Genomic DNA, 17,607 nt, shown 5'->3' with positions numbered 1-17,607 from the left:
CTTTCTAATGCGCCTCGTACTCGTTTTGCGTTTATGGTCCATCATTTCGGCCTCATATAGTTTCCACTTAAACTGAAAACTCTCAGGTGCGCTACGCGATGCGGATCGGCCACTGCGACGGCGACGGCGACTGCGACGGCGACAGCGACAGCGACAGCGACTGCGACTGCGACTGCGACTAGTGGCCGAGCATCAAGAGCTATCAGCACGTTGAGGAACGATTTATGAATTATGAAAAATACAATTTAGAGTGCTGGGCTTCGGCTGAAATTATGTGGGGCTAGTGGCCGGCCGACAAATCCGAAATGCTGGCAAACTAATTAAAATCTACTATAGGATCGGTGGGCAGGATATTTATAATGCATGCACATAAATCCTGAAATTAAGCGCTTCGGCTTAAAAACCATGCAAAATTAAAATGTGCAATTACGATGCAGTTGCCAGTTATCTGTGCATGTATATGTGTATGTATGTGTGTGTATGTATGTGTGGTGTTTATATCTGTTTGCAGAGAGAAAGCTCAGTTGAATTAAGCCCATTACCCAGTGGAAAATTGTTCAACTCTTTCCTTTTGAGTGCTTGTAAATGTGTGTGTGTTTTATTATCATTATTATTATTATTATTTTTTTTTTTTTCAATGAATTTCTGCTGCTTTTAATGCAATTTAAATTAACAAAACTTTTACACACTTAATAAAAAGATGAGAAATTATTTGCCACAAATTGTTTTTCTTTTATATAAAATTATGCATTAGGCAGGATATCATTTTGTATTTCAATATTTTTGGTATACCTTCTATCTATATAGTTAAGTCAGAGACTGTTAACTGTGTCTCTAATACAGTTTCTGCTTCATTTACTCCATATGAACTAATTTGCACAGCCAGCGATGCATTTCCCACTGGGCAATCCATGGATTTTCAGCTCTTCTTTTTTTTTAGCTTTTAGCTCTTGGCGTTAAAAACTGTAACCACACGAAATCCGTGTATTTGGTCATTTCGTTGATTTGTTGGTTGATGTGAATAGAGCCAATTGCGGTTGTGACTGTTCCACAGGTTTTTGACTAACTGTGAGTATAATGCACTCTGCGTACAAATGTGTGTGTGTGCGTGTGTGAGAGAGAGAGAGAGAGAGCAGATACTACTTTTTTTAACTTTTAATGGAAAAGTATTTTTATTTTACTGTTCATATTCAGTGGGATGTGCACACGAATGCTAATATATTTCATATTTTCATTCATATTCATATTTATATTTACATGTATTTTCGTATTTATACTCAGACTCATAATTATATTCATAGATATATTTATACTCATATTCATAATTATTTTCATACATATATTGTAATTATACTCATAATAATATATGCAATATTTTTGTATAGTAAATCATTCATGCCCACCTACACACTCATATTCATATTCATATTTATAGTTATATTCATATTCATAGTTATATTCATATTCATTCCAACTATCCATACTCTTATTCGAATATATTTCTGCTTAATTTTTTTTTTTTTTATATTCACATTCATACTAAGTATTCGTATTCTTATTCATGCTTATAATCGTAATAGACAGAAATTCATATTCATAATCATTGCCATACTCTTACTAATATTCATAAATAGTTACAGTTTCATATTCATATTCAAACTAATATTCATACTCGCACTCACATTCACTTATTAAAGAGTTGCATAGGTGGCCAGCTACGCAGCTGTCAAGTATTCGCATATATCAGCAGCAAGGATATCACCAGTTAGTTATAATTATAGCACACTCACACACACCCACACACACCCACACACAGTCGCACACACAGAGGCGCCAACTCATATGCATACTGTAATATTCGCATGCATATGGTGGCTGAATTTGGGCTGCGTGTTATACGCTATTGAATGTAATTGCATACGAACACACACGTGTATGTGTGTTTGTCTGTGTGTGTGTGTGTGTCGAAGGTGGAGAGTGAGAGCAACCAAACAGGAAATGCTAATTGCATGGAAGTGTAGACGCCCGACGACATGTTCTACGAGTGGGTGGGGTGGGGGTGTAAAAGGCAATGTGTATGCAAGCCGCGGTCTCAATCGTGGTGCAGAAACGTCGCTTGCATTGCATTCGCGAACCGGCAGCGCGACCCCCAGCCCAAGCAACTAACTGGGTAGCCTGACAGACTCGTACAATATTATTGCCCGCAATCTAATTAGCTCCACGGAGCGAAGAAGAGAGAGCGAAAGAGAAAGAGAGAGAGAGAGAGTAGGTGAGTGAGTGAGTGAGCCTGGCTGCTGTGATCCTTCAGTTGCTCACTTCCCACTTCTAATGCTTGCTGCCAATATTTGCTTCACGTTTTGGTAGCCCTCAATTGGCTGCTGTGTTTGCCTGCTCAAGCTTAAAGTATAGCAGACACACCCACTCGACCGCACACACACACACACACACACACACACACACACGCACACACGCTCTTGCTCAACTGGGGCTATATACTTAATTGAGAAAGGAATTCAGCGGTAATTCAATTCGTTTCGGCTGTGTGTACATATGTGTGTGTGCGTGTGTGTGTGTTCGCGCGCAGCATTGAATGGGAAATGGATCCTGCTCCAGCTGGCGGCACTTGCCCGGCCAGGCATTTGCCTGTTTAGTGCATTTAAAGAGCAGCAGCATGGGGTTAAAGCTTCGATTGCCATCACAGGCTGCTGGCACAGGCAGTGACACAGTTTTCGCTCCTTTTGCTCCTGTTGCCCATTTGCCACTCACTATTCACACTTGCGGCTGGCAGGAAGAGCGAGCGAGCGAGTGCGAGGTCTGGCACGTTTTGCTCCTGCTGTCGATTAGTCAATTATAGACAAATGGCCTGGGAGTTGTGCGCGGCGCAATGTAAACAAGCCATCAATAGCATAAAGGAGTGCACAGCGTCGTCCTGAGAAACGGAGAAACGGCGAAATGGCGAAATGGCAAACAGAGAAATGGGAGATGGCCAGGCAACAGCCCGAGCGAGCGGCGTGGATGAGATAAAAGAATTATGCATAAGCAGCGGGGCACACACACACACACAGAGAGAGGGAGAGAGAAAGAGAGAGAGAGAGAGAGAGGGAGAAGGACGCAGGACACCCTAGGGCACAATGGAGCGAAAGGCACAAAACGGAAACCACAAAACAGAGAAAAATTTAAAACAGGTATAGCGGAAGAGTGCATGAATAAATGGGACACAAAAGCAGTCGCGGTGAAACGCAAAAGCGCTTCAACTGAATTAAATGGCAAATCTTGAATCATATATGAGCAGGGAGTGGCAAGGAAAAGGAAGAAGAAGAGATGAATTCAATGCGATGCATATAGTGGACTAAATACAGAATATCGATATTGATATTAAGAGAGAGAAAAGAAGTCTTAATGATTGGTAAAGCTCAGATATATGAGAGATTTACGGGGGAGACAAAACAGAACTAGAAAAGTTGTTTAGCTTTGAGCTAGTATGTGGAATGTAGCTGCATTTTCTTATTGAATGGAGACTAAGACTACTATTACCACCGATAACCCGATTCTATTCAATCTCACCCAAGTCCCGGGCAGCAGGTCTGCTGTGAGCAGAGACTGCACAGACTAATCAGTCTATATCCGTAGCTACAAGTGAGCTCCAAGCTGCTGCTCCGCTGTATGCAGATGCAGGTCATGCTGAGAGGGGGAAGCGCGCTGCGGAGGAATCACACTGAAGGGGGAGTCAGGCTGACGAGGGACTCACGCACACATTTGGGGCAGTTCGTGATTTGCCGGATTTTGTAAAACCTGTATGGACTCATAATTCCATTTTGCAGTTAGCCTAAAAGCAAATTATGATTTCTCAGCGAACAGAGGAGAATTGAAGAATTTGAGTCTCTCTGGCTGATCCAGCTGACCAAGCATCATCTGAGTACCTTACTTGAAGAGCTATAGAACATATATAATATATGTATATATTGCTGAATTCGCATATATCACAAATAGAGCCCAAGAGAACTGCCAAGCTTAAAGAAATTTGTATTGCATACCTTGAAGAGCCGGAGCTTTGAAAATACTTTAAGCATAACACACACCCAAACACACACACACACACACATATATTCCTACAAAGTCGTTGGCCAAGGTGGAACTTCTACTTGATTTGGACAAGTACCTGCATAAAGGTGCAAGGATACACAGCTCATATACACACACACACACACTCACATACACTCACACCTCCCTCTAAAACGAAGCTGTCGTCCAAGTTTTCTGTGGCACAAAACAAAATACCAAACGGATATCGAGAAAAAACTGTCTGGCGCTGGCCATTTGCTTGGCCAAAAACATGGGCGTGCGCATGGGCGTGGGCGTGGAGTGGAGTGCTACTGGCACATAGTTGTGATTCGGACTTGTGTCTGGTGCTTGGTGCTCGGTGCTCAGCGACAATGCTAAGAGATAAATAAAAGTTTTGCCGCCATTGAATGCCGGGACTAGAACAAGGTGCCACAGCTCCCACACAGACAGAGAAACATTTATGGAAACTGAACTGAGCTGGGCAGCGGCCAAAGAATGCAAAAGTTTAAATTGTATCTGTATCGCTGAACTAGCATCAGCATCAGCATCAGAGTCAGCATCGGGATACAGCCAAATGAGTTAAGTCGTGGACCTGGCATGGGGACAACAATGGACTCCATAGAAAATGCTCGCGACATTGGCAAATGCAAGTAATTTTTGCACTCCCTATCTATCTATTAAATTAGATCAATATTGCAAATAATTCAATTTTTAGAATTAGATATTATTATTGGTCTTTCAAGTCCAGCAATACGCTACAAAGTATATACTCATTTACGATATTCGTGAGCAAGTCCGCATTTGCTGCGATGTGTGTTAGGTGAAATGCTCAGCATGAATTCCAGCTGCTGGCATTGGCTAAATAGCTATGCAAAATCATCAAATGATCATGATTCGATGGGAAAGAGGTGTCAGGTGTCAGGTCACAGTCAGCCGGTAGAGGCACCATAACCGTACCGATCAGCCCTCGTAGCTGTGGTCATTTGCGGCTGCAGCAGCCACACGATTTCCGCTGAACGCCAGCTGGATGATGGTCGATGCTTTCATTGGCCGGCCCAGGCGCAACGACTGTACTTTCTGGCCATTGTTGCGCCAGACCCCAGCTGCTGGGCTGCTGCCAATGGGGCGCTGACAAAGGCAAAACAAACAGATGCAAAATCTAGTTAATTGGGTAAAATGCTGTGCGGAAATTGAAAGCAAAAGCACAAACACACAGAGCATCAGCATCAGCATCAGTCGCAGTCGCAGTCGGAGCTGGAGTTGGAGTTGGAGTTGGAGTCGGAGGCGCCACCAAAAGTTGAAACCAGTTGCATTTGGCATTACCGTTTTGGAGCGGAAATGCCTGGAATCCCGTGCAGCGCCTGCCCGTTCGCCCGAAATGCAATAAATATCTAAATTGGCGCATGGCAGTCGCATTTGCATGCTCTGTGGCTGCCGGCCATGGCCGAGCTGCCGTTTGTGCCATTGTCCATCGATTTATGCAAATTTCTGCGCACATTTTATCAATAAACAATAATAAATTAAAATCAACAATCATTGTGCAGCCGCTCGCTGGGGAGTCGCAGCCGGGCGCCAAAATTGAAAACGAAATTTATAAATGCCAATTGTCAACGGCCGATGGCTAATGGGCGGCGGCCTGCACTCACGGTCACGCTCACGCTAGAGATGGCCAGCAATGGCGCGTGACACGACCGACAACGAGCAAATATGCTAAGGATATGCGAAAATCTCAGAGCGAGCACTTGACTAAAAAAGCCATTGATAGTTTTCCCATGGATGACTAGGTATCGATACTATCGATATTACATTGGTCGACTCGATGGATCTACTGATTATATGGACTAATTTTATTTTAATTGATTTTCAGGCTTATTAAATCTAACAACTAAATATAAAATTAATACAGAAAATATATTACCAAATTTGTTATTATTTTACTTTTTAAATTTTTAAATTTTTTATTTATCTAAATTATGATGATATTATGATAATTCATTCATCATTAACTTGAAACATATGTATGAATCTCTACTAAATAAATTCACTTTTTATCAATCAAAAATGGAATTAAAAATTAAATATTAATTGAATCAATTTTTTGAGGCTTTGATTTTACATTTCCACAATAGTTGAAAAAAAAAAAACAAAATTTTTTTTTTTTTTTGTCGAGATATAATAATAAGTCATGAAAGGTAAAGTTATCTGCCAGTACTTTAATAAATTTACAAGCGTTTTTATAAATATCGGCCAAGTGAGGCGATATATCAATATCACTAAAACACATAGATCGGACATTGCCAATTGCTTAGTGCCTATACCGGACAATAATCAGCGACCTATCGCTAAAATAAATGAAAATCTATTCCATCTAACCCATCGAAGATTTTATGAGCTCTACAATTGATATTTTAATATCTATTACAAGTTGCAATATGAGATAGAAGATACAGAGAACAACTGTCCAGAACCTTTGTATAATATCAAGTCAATTGAGCAGCTTAAATATTGCTGATGATAAACCTACTGAAATGATAGTAGAACATTTAGCTAACTCATCTAATAAAATTTATTTCTATAAGCCCATCACTTGTTTATTGGATTTGGCATTTGGTTCTTCTCTATGCGATATCTATGCACATAGACAAATTTACGCGAATGCTATGCCAATGACAACAGCAACAACAACAACAACAACAACGACAACAACAACAGCAGCAACAACAGCAACCAGCACAACAGTTATTACTGTATCTGCAATCAAAAATGAAACCGAAGCGAAATGCATAACAAATGGAGCACAACTGGGGACCATAGCAGGAGCATCAAGCATTGACCCAATGCCAAATCCAAATATCCCTTATACGACAGAGCACAAATTAAATTATTTAATAATAATAGCAATAATTTGGGTTAGATGGGGTGTGCATGGAAAACAAACAGAGCTGTTGGCATACGTACGCCTAAATTGATATGGTATTCGAGATTTTATAGCGCAAATATATTATTCTCTCCCTCTCTCTCTCTCTCTCTCTCTCTCTCTCTCTCTCTGGTTAAAACAATTTGCATTTAGATTAAAACTGTGCAAAAAATTGAGTTTTTAGCATCAATCATATATCAAGTGTTCGTTTTTTACACACATATATATACAGATCCTCCTGCTCCTGCTCCTGCTCTTCGCGTCATCTATAAATTTCCTGTTCATATTTTGGCTATTTAAAGAATTCTCGATAAAAAGTTGAGAGAATGAGTTGAGGCCGAGCCTCCTTGGCCAAGCGAAATACTTTTGCATCCAGTGAGGAAAGTGCGATGGAGATTAAGAAATAACAGCCGCATTCCTAGCGGGCATCATGAAGCCACAAAGGGGGTTAATTGCGGGGGTGTTCAGCTGGCAGCGCATTGCTTCGCGCTTTTCGTTTACTCTCTTCTTTTTTTTTGTTTTTTGTTGGTTCAGGTTTTGGCTTGTTGGGTCAGTTTTGCATACTTTTGTGCGGGGCACAGAAAAAAATTTGCATTTTCCATTTCAGGGCGGGCGTTCGCGTCAAATGAAAAGCGTCACGGCAGCTCCCTCGTATTTGGGCGCCAACCAGCAGAACAGCTACAGATAGCCCGCCCAGTCAATGAATGAGCAAATGCAAGGCGGGCGGGCTGGCGTACGTTCGGTGCGAGTCTATGTCAAAGACTGGGCGTGGCGCAGGTCAGATGCAAACTGATGATTTATTACGCTTTTGGCATTATTGATATTTTATTTGTATGCGTTGAAGTCATTTAGTTCGACTGCAAAGGCAACTCCAGCTGCAATCGCAATTGCAATTGCAATTGCAACTGCAACGGGATCCCCAGCAGTCTATCTGCCAACAGGCGAACGACTCAGCCTGGACAGGCATAATTAATTCTTTGTTTGACATCTCAGCAGGGGCTATTCATGCACACATATTCAATACACACATGCACACCTGTGTAGGTGCACATTCGCACTGAGCCATAGGCGAGGCGAGAGCAGATTTCAGTTAACTCAGTTAACTGCTTTTCATCATAAATTCTCTGGCAATTTGCGCTCTTTACGATATCCTCTATACGGCTCGATAATCGAGCATTGCGCACATGAAAATAGTATTCGTACAGCTGCGGGCATGTCCTTTTATACTGAGAATATTTTCAATTAATATTTATGAGAATATTTCAGACGAAGAAGAAAGAGGTTGTTTAACTATAACCGTTAGCTATGCAACACGTACGTAGACGGATCAGATTGGGTTCCATTCAACAACGTATTTGATCGGGCTCGTTATCAGTGCACTCGATTCTCGTCTGAGCTTCCTCTGTGCACTATTTGTGTTTTTGATCTCTGCTCTCTGCTCTCTGCTCTCTCTCCTCTCTCGATGATATGTGTGCACAAGCATAAGTAGCAAACTGCACACGTATTAATCTTTCCTCAAGAGTTCTCATTTACTCGTTCAGCTCAACTTCGTATTTGCTCGGACTTTATACTTTCGGGCGCGATCAACTCGCGATCGGCTCTCTGCTGTCTGTTTCCTCAATGACTAATACTTCCCCAAGAGCTCTCATTTATTCGTTCAACTCAAGCAATTTCGTATATGCTCGGGCCGATCAACGAAGATGTGAGAGCTTAGCACTTCAAGTCGATGTAGCCTCTGCAGCTAAATTTTTGTTTGCTCTCTCTGGTTCTGATTTGATGTATGTGTGTAATGAAGGAATTTATCACTCTCATAGCATCACTCGATGCCACTTTCATTATTTGGTGTGAGAAGAATATGAAAACATTAATGTATACACACTTACACTGCCTCGCTCACATATATGAGCATTTTTTTGATTGTGTGCGATAGCCTAGCTGCCTGTGCAAATTGTAAAAAGTTGAGGCTGGAAGCTTTTGTGGGATGAGATTATCATTATTGTTGATATTTTTTTCCATTTCGATTTCAATTTATTTTACTCTTTGATAAATGTATATACAGATTATTGTGAATGGTATTTTACAATAATTTAAGAGTTTAGCCTAAGAAACTAATGTAACATATATGCATGTATGTACATATCTGAAAAAAAACAAGTAAGAAAGCTCTAGTCGAGACTGCTCGACTACGAGATCCCCTGAACCCTTGGAGCAATAGATATTTCAATACTTTTTCGCGACTTTCAGCTTACCCAAGAAACACGCACACACACACACACGCACGTACGCACACACAGGCATACATACACAAACGCATACACACACACACATACACACACACATACACAAACACATACACACACAAGCAACCACGCATAAACACGCATGGGCTGCAGTGTGCGCTTACTATGAGAACTTAATTGTTTAATAACTTTTTTTATGGACGTACGACCTTCATGAAACTTTTAGATTATGATTATAACATGAATATGCATGTAATTGCCAAAGCACAAGTCTCTAGTATTTGAAATACGCTTTTTACAAAAGTGAGGGTGAGGGGGTGAATTTAGAGGTGGGGGGTAAATTTTAACAAAAACCGAAATTGTATAAATTGCATATAAGCATACATTAAAAATTTGGAGACTCTAGCAATAAAGGTGTAGAAGATATAATTTTATAACTGGGTTTCGATAAGGTTTTTTATCGATAAAAAAAGATCGAAATGAGTTATCGATTTTTAATGATAAACTTGATATGCGCGCTGTAATTACGGACATTTTAAAAAAAATTTGAAGTCTCTAGCTCTTATATCTTCTGAAATCGACGCGTTCATACATACGGACAGACGGACAGACGGACAGACGGACAGACAGACGGACAGGGCCAAATCAACTCAGCTCGTCACCCTGATCAAGAATATATATACTTTGTGGGGTCTGCCACGCCTCCTTCTGCCTGTTACATACATTTCAACAAAACCATTATACCCTGATTTCCCATTGAAAATGGGTTCAGGGTATAAAAATAATAATAATAATAAAATAAAATTTTGATGCAGAAGAAAATAGCAAAAATTATTATTATCTTCTTGATTAATTAAATAAGTGTATGTAGATACAAATCTACGAAACAGAGCATATCAGGACTTGCTGGTTCACTATGCAGCTTCTGCTTCCCTCTTTTCCGCCGTCTCTGTCACTGTCTCTTTCCACACTCAATTTCTTTATTGTGGCTTGTGTGTTATATTATTAAACACTTTGTATATTTTTTGTTCGTCGTGTTTTTCCCAATCAAAGCAACTTCAAAGTAGTCGACTACGGCGAGCTTTTATCGTAGTAGGCTATGGGAATAGGGGCAAGCAGTATCAGCATTTCGTTCAATAGAACTCACTCATTTCGATAGCTTGGAACAAAATCTGAAAATCAAACGCCGTAAAGCATTTAAATTAAAAACCAAAAAAATGTCCCTGTACAATTGGACTCGTTCCTGCCTGAAGGTCCATCGCCTGGCGCTCTGCACCTCGCATCTGCCGCGCCTCAAGTCCGACTACTCGAAGACCATTTGCAATCTGAAGATCAACAAGGAGACAAAGCTGCTGGTGCAGGGCTTCACGGGCAAGCAGGCCACCTTCCACGCCGAGGAGGCCCAAAAGTATGGCACTACGATTGTGGGCGGCACCTCGCCCAAAAAGGGCGGCACCACCCACATGGACCTGCCCGTATTCAAGAACGTGAAGGAGGCCGTCAAGGCAGTGAAGCCGGACGCAACGGTGATCTTCATTCCTCCGTCCACGGCAGCCATCGGCATATGCGCCGCCATTGAGAACGAGGTGGGACTGATTGTGGCCATCACAGAGGGTATTCCGCAGGTGGACATGGTGCGCATTCTACAGATGCTGCACAGCCAGGAGAAGTCGCGTCTGCTGGGACCCAACTGCCCGGGAATCATATCGCCCGAGCAGTGCAAGATCGGCATCATGCCCGGCCACATCCACAAGCGTGGCTGCGTGGGCATCGTCTCGCGCTCCGGCACCCTCACCTATGAGGCTGTGCATCAGACAACGAACGTGGGCCTGGGACAGACCCTGTGCATCGGCGTTGGCGGCGATCCCTTCAATGGCACCAACTTCATCGATGCCCTCAACATCTTCCTCTACGACAAGGAGACCAAGGGCATAATCCTCATTGGCGAAATCGGCGGCTCTGCCGAGGAAGAGGCGGCTGACTTCCTCAAGGCAAACAACTCGGGCTGTGATGCCAAGCCAGTGGTGGCATTTATAGCCGGCGTCACAGCTCCGCCGGGACGCCGCATGGGTCATGCTGGTGCCATCATATCCGGCGGCAAAGGTGCCGCCTCCGACAAACTGAAGGCCCTGAAGGCCGCCGGCGCCCTGATCGCCCTCAATCCCAACCACCTGGGCACCATACTCCACTCGGAGATGGTACGCAAGAAGCTGGTCAGCCCCAAGAAGTGAGCAGCCGGGCACCCCATGACGGCCGAACGATGCGGCGCAAAGCTATCAACTGATGTACGATTGAATTTCATTGCTGATTCGTGATTCTGGTTATCCACAACGTTTAATTCTCTACAAGACATCCAAGCACATTTTCAAACATTTCATTGATATTCATAATTGGCCAAAAGGGCATCCAAATTAACTAAAGCAAACAAGCCAAGAAAAAAGAAAAGAAAACCAAAATTCGATAACAAAAATACTATTTAAATAATGTTTTAAGGTTGGTAGAAAGGCAATGCAATTGCCATGAAATTTACATATTCTTGAGTAGTATATAAATGCATATAATAAAGCTATTATATCACGTTCCCGATGCTCCATGACTGTTTATAGATATATAGAAAGATACAGCATATCAAGAGCTTTTACCTGAATCATGTGGACAGCGAGCAGTTGCGAGAGTGAGACAGGGCGAGAGCAGTATATGCAGTTATAAGGGATATCTTGGATAGTAATTGACTTGGACTGTGAAGCCAGAGTTGAATTGAATTATAAACTGATCTGATCCGATTGGCTATAGCGACTATATGTATGGTATATATTGGGTATATTATATTTGTGGTTTCGCGAATATAATGTGATGTGACACTCGTGTGCGCCTGCCACTCTTACGGTAGTATTGGTGTGTTCTGGGTTTAAATCTCAATAAGATAGCGGTGGAACGAGGGAGAGAGAGAGAGATACGAAGCAGTAGTGAGAGATGGTCTGCTTATGTAGAGCTGTAAAAATGTTAATCGTCTCACAGTGGGGCCTTTGCTCATTTTGCGTTGCAAAAATCATAACTTTTGAACCAAGCAAGATATTTCAAAAATTTAAAAAGCATTCGACAGAGAATTCTTTAATCTATAAATAGGCCAAAATACAGGGTGATGCGTTAATAGGGTGCTTCACAGTTTTACCTCAAACCTGAAAAATGTGATTTTTGTCCTAAAATGTATGTTTTTGTATGAAAAACTACAATTTTTTTTGTTGAAATTGATTTTATTTAAATTATATGCAATAAATATAAGAAAACAAATAAAAAAATATAACAAAAAAAATTAAAAAAAAAAAAATTTTTTTTTTAATTTTCTGTAAAGTAGTCATCTGCATGCAAATTTGACCTGTTTTAGTACATTTTGTGCGGTTTTATGCCGACTTTGGGTTAGTTTTTTGCTATAGAAACTCAGGGGGGCACCTCGGGGCAGCAAAAGTTTTATTTATATTAAAGAGGACATATTCAGCAACACGTGTGTATAAATCGATGCTCGGAACTCGGCGGAACTCAAAAGATATAGACTACTTTAGGTAAAAAAAATGGTCAAATTTAGAGGTTTAGTAAATTTAAACCAGCTCCGCAATGAAAAGGCGTATTAACATAATTTTTTTTGTATTCTATTAGTAATAATCCATTCTTTAAATCGCAACCAACACTGCAAAAATTGGTGCAAGATTTTTCCTACAATTCAATTGACAAGTGGGATATTTTTCACAAAAACTCGTTGCTTTTCACAACTTTGCGACTTTCCCAAATTTTGAAGGGCTATAACTACCCTAAAAATTGACCGATTTTCAAAAATCTTTCGGCTACAAACCAGTAGATCGATTTATTTTCATATGACATCAACCTTTTTAAAATCGCTTAAAGTACCTTTTTTGATTTTTGCCACGCTCTGCCGGCAGAGGCCCCACTGTGCGTCTTAGCGGAAGTCTAATTAGCACTCTCTGAGAGAGGAAAAGAGCGAGAGAGAGAGAGAGACAAAAATAGGCATTGCTTAACATAGTCTCGGATGTTGCTGAGGTGAGAGTGAGATGCCCTTCGAGGTCAATCGTACAGAGTCGTTATGATTGTAAATGGGCTCAGGAAAGGAACTAGAAATGATTAATTTATTTTTATTTATTCAATTTTTATAATTAATTTAACGAATTTTCTGCTCAGAGCAACAGGCAGGGAAATCAGAATTCTGATTTTAGATATAATTAATATTCTGTATTATATTATATTACTTAAAAAGCTTATTGCTTACGTAGATTATTTTAAAATTGAGCAAGCTGTAAGCTGTGTTCAGATTTCTCCCAACTTTGTTGATCAGCCTCTTTTGGATTATAAGTAACCCATCCGATATATCGGCTATTGCAACTATATCGCCTGTTATTGTATATCTTTACATTATATATGCCTTATACAATCTATATATAATCCATATCGTATCTCATTGTTATCTTCACTGTATTTCATAAATAAATTTTATATGAGAGATGTCATCATCAAATCCCATCAGCTAAATTTGGCGCATTCATAGTTTAGCCTTAGTTCAGCATTAACAACAATTCAACATTATTTGCATTGCTCTCAGGATAGCCTGACCTATCCGATGTGCTTGTGACTATAAAGGCCTTTATTATACACATAAATGATCTACATAGTCTATATCCGATGCCATCCACAACACATCATCTCCACCAATAATTCAATTAAATTAAGGCGAGCTTAAAGCGTGTGCATAGTTCCAGCCAGTTCAGTGGGTCAACGCGGTGTGGATTGCGCTAGGATAGCTCGACCTGCAGCTTGGGGCAGGCAATTACACGAGTTTCATTTGCTTTAGCGCCAAGTTCAGTCAACTTTTGGTGTTATGTCTGTGCGCCAAAAAGCTAATTTTGTTACGTTGTCTGTTTTGTTGCTGCTATTTGTGTGTGTGTGTGTGTGTGTGTGTGTTGTGTGGGTGCTACAACCACCTTGCCTGTTGTGGTGTTGTTATTGCTGCTGCTGCTGCTTCTGCTGCTGCTGCATGTCATGTCGTGGCGCTATTTTTCCGTGTTTTGCCTAACTGCCGGCTATAAACTAATTACCGCACACTTTTTGCAGTGCTTTGTTGTTCTTTGTTGTTGTTCTTTGCTGTTGTTGTTGTTGCTGCTGTTGTTGCTGCTGCCAGTTGTGGGTGTTGCTTTCGTGCTGTCTGCGAACTGCGTCCCCGCCAACGATTATGTTGATAATTGGCGTTGGCGTGTCGGCATCACGTGGCGAATGCGCAACGTTGGCAGCTGCAGCCAGCGACAGCTGCTCCCTGTCGGCCAAGTTACCAGCTACCTGGCCATCTACTTGACAAATATTTAAATCATTTGCTGTCAGGCAAAAGTCAGCTACGTGTGCATGTGTCTCTTTCTCTGTGTGTGTGTGTGTGTGTGTGTGTGCACTTGTGTGTGGCAAGTATGTCTCTTATCCAACTGGCGCATAATTTAACTAAAAGCAATTCAAAAGGCAGCTCGGCAGCAGCAGCAGCAGCACAAAGTGAAGCCAAGTGTAGCCGGGCTTCAGCAACTGCTAAATGCCAGCAGCCATGTTCCAGCCACGCCCCCTTTTGTGCACCGACAGAGAGTAAGAGAGAGAGAGAGAGAGAGAGAGGGGGGGAGGGGGCCTGTGCAAGCACACACTTGAAAATATACGGCAAAGTAAGTTCTTGGCACTGTTTCTGTCGACGGCTTTAAAGTATTTGCCCGGCTTTCTTTGCCAGCTGCTTAGGTGTCAACGCCGCACTCGAGCAGCGTGTATTCCAGTGAGTTATTTCTTTCCAAGCTTTTTACCAAATCCCACAGCATTGCATACACAGACAGCCAGACACACTCACACGCACACGCGCACTCGCACTCGCATTCATTTAGAGAGCGGCTGCTGAATCCTGGAGCAGTTGAGTTCCCAACAAGTGCCGCACTTCTATGGACGAGTGTGCAGCACAAATGCATTTTCCTTATTAAAAACCCATACACGAGCTTGTGTGCGTGTGCGTGTGTCTGTGTGTGTTTCATTTAAATTAAATAGTAGGTGGCAAGTGACTTGTGGGCGTGGTGGTGTTGGTGTCCAAATAGGACCTTGGCTAGCACTTCAAAAATAATTTTGGGTTTGCTGCGAGAGGCACTCGACCGCAGCTACAGTGAAATGCAATTACAATTGCAATCGAGCTGACAATGGAGCCCACAGAGCTCGATGAGCTCCTTACCCCAAAATGCATTTCGATTTTTGATTGAGCGAGAGGTGAGAGCCCGGCCCGGCTCCTGCGAGCAGGTGGTAATTGCTGCCTGCGGCCACTGCGGTTATTAAGCAAGCCTCCAGCTAAGCTTGACATTTGATTAAACGACACACGCATCGAGTGGGCCACTAAAGCCTTAGCATTTAATGTCACCTCAATTTCAGCAAAAGAATTCCCATCGATAACTGTTCGAGCGGGTCGTGGAAATTGTCAAAGGGAGCCGAATTCACACAAAGCGATTATTTGCATAATGCAAGCTCTCATCGATATGAGACCTAATTCAATTATTGATTCACTCAACACTCGACATTGTCAACGTCTCTGCTCTGTCCATTAAACACAATCATGCCATGGCTCTTTCATCAGCCACAATTCTAGAACCACTCTCTGGGCAGCCACACATCAAACTAATTGAAACCCGAAGCCTGCACTGACTGAGCAAACCCGAAAAAAGCTCAAGACGGGCGTTCAATATAAGGACACATACACAGACACACACACACACACACACACACTCACTCACACATAGCTGAGATGATATGACTGCAAACAAAACCCTAAATTGTTGCATTTAATTGGTCCGATTGGAAAGTTTTGCCGTTTCAACAAAAGCAGCGCCTCGCCCTGCCACGCCCCACTCAACAATTGTAACCGCATTTTTGTTCACAAAGCCAAATTGGTTTATTTTTTTGCCAAATTCTCGTATGGCTGGCACACTTGCTGTCACTGGAAAATGGAAAAATGGAAAAATTCATGCAGGGCATTTATCCTCAATAAGTCGGAATGAATTTGTCAATTTATGCAGAGGAGCATACAACGGGGGGTGTGGCACTGACCTCGCACTCAATTGTAACATAAGCCGAGAACGTTTACAGGACCCACCAGATCCACCAGATCCACCGGATCACCACAAACATCAAGCGCTGAGCCACAGGTCTCGGCAGGCCAAAATGCTGTTTTGGCCAATGCATTGGCGTTCGTTTTTGTTGTATTCCATATTTGGCAACGCAAGGGCAAACAGCTGAAATGCTGCACGTGCCACGCCCAATCCAGCACAGCTGGCAGCTGTCACTGGATTGACAATTACGAAAATTGTGATTTTATTTGACAAAGTTTCGACAGGAGATGATTGCGAATGAATGTATTCGATGACTACTAATGATGATGATGATCGAAACATCGATCTTTTGCCTCAATTAACTTGGCTTTGACTGCTCGCAAATCGATTTGAATATTCAGCTTATTCGCATTTCTCAATTCACAATTGACACTTGACATTCGATAACTGTAAACTGTAAGCAATGCAATGAATGCAATGAATAGCCGAGCAACTCGTGACACGGCCTCTATTTGCTCGCCAATCACTTCTATATGTATGGATATTTATTCATTGCGAAATGCCATATGCATATTTGCTGCAAGCAAATAGAATTTATTATATGTGTATATATGCACTTCATCAACTATTTTATATGTATGTATATACACATAAAAAAACACACACACATTCCTGGCTCTGCTCTCGGCTCTCCCCTCTCGCCAGGCTGCAAACTATGCAAATTTGCCAGCACATGGTTAAAAGCTGTCAACTTTTATGCTTAGCGCGCAAATAATTAGAAAAGTTCGTTGACTGCTGACCAAAAGCCCGCAAAGCCCCATAAAGATAACAACAACAACAACAGCAACAACAAACAGCTGAACATCATCGTGTGCGAGAGGGATTCAATTAAATATGCAAAAATAAATTTTATATTAGACTAAAAAAAGAAGTCAATTTGGATAAGTTACAGCCGATATAATACTCTAGTTTAGGATGATAGAACTGAAATAATATTTATTTTATTTAAATAGTCTTTTTTTTTTTTGTATTTATTTATATTTCATTTATTTTTTACTTATTTTTATATTTTATTATATATTATATTTAATTTATTTAATGTTTTATTTATATTTAATTATTTATTTAGCTATTTAGTTTTTTTTTATTTATTCATTTGTTAATTTGTTTATTTTTTTGTATTTATTTATATTTAATTTATTTTTTACATATTTTAATATTTTATTATATATTATATTTAATTTATTTAATGTTTTATTAATATTTATTTATT

At 41.1% G+C, this 17,607-nt stretch overlaps 1 protein-coding gene across 1 annotated transcript; it reads left to right on the top strand.

Annotated features, from left to right (window-relative positions):
• The first annotated feature begins 10,319 nt into the window (after window positions 1–10,319).
• On the top strand, window positions 10,320–11,800 carry LOC6584244 (succinate--CoA ligase [ADP/GDP-forming] subunit alpha, mitochondrial). Its single transcript, XM_002009864.4, has one exon. It carries the CDS (start codon window positions 10,437–10,439, stop codon window positions 11,448–11,450), a length of 1,014 nt encoding a protein of 337 aa, XP_002009900.1. The 5' UTR covers window positions 10,320–10,436; the 3' UTR covers window positions 11,451–11,800.
• Window positions 11,801–17,607: the final 5,807 nt, after the last annotated feature.

Source organism: Drosophila mojavensis, unplaced genomic scaffold, assembly GCF_018153725.1.
Source record: "Drosophila mojavensis isolate 15081-1352.22 unplaced genomic scaffold, ASM1815372v1 contig_136, whole genome shotgun sequence".
Lineage (NCBI taxonomy): Eukaryota > Metazoa > Arthropoda > Insecta > Diptera > Drosophilidae > Drosophila > Drosophila mojavensis.
This window is presented reverse-complemented; position numbering and strand designations above follow the sequence as displayed.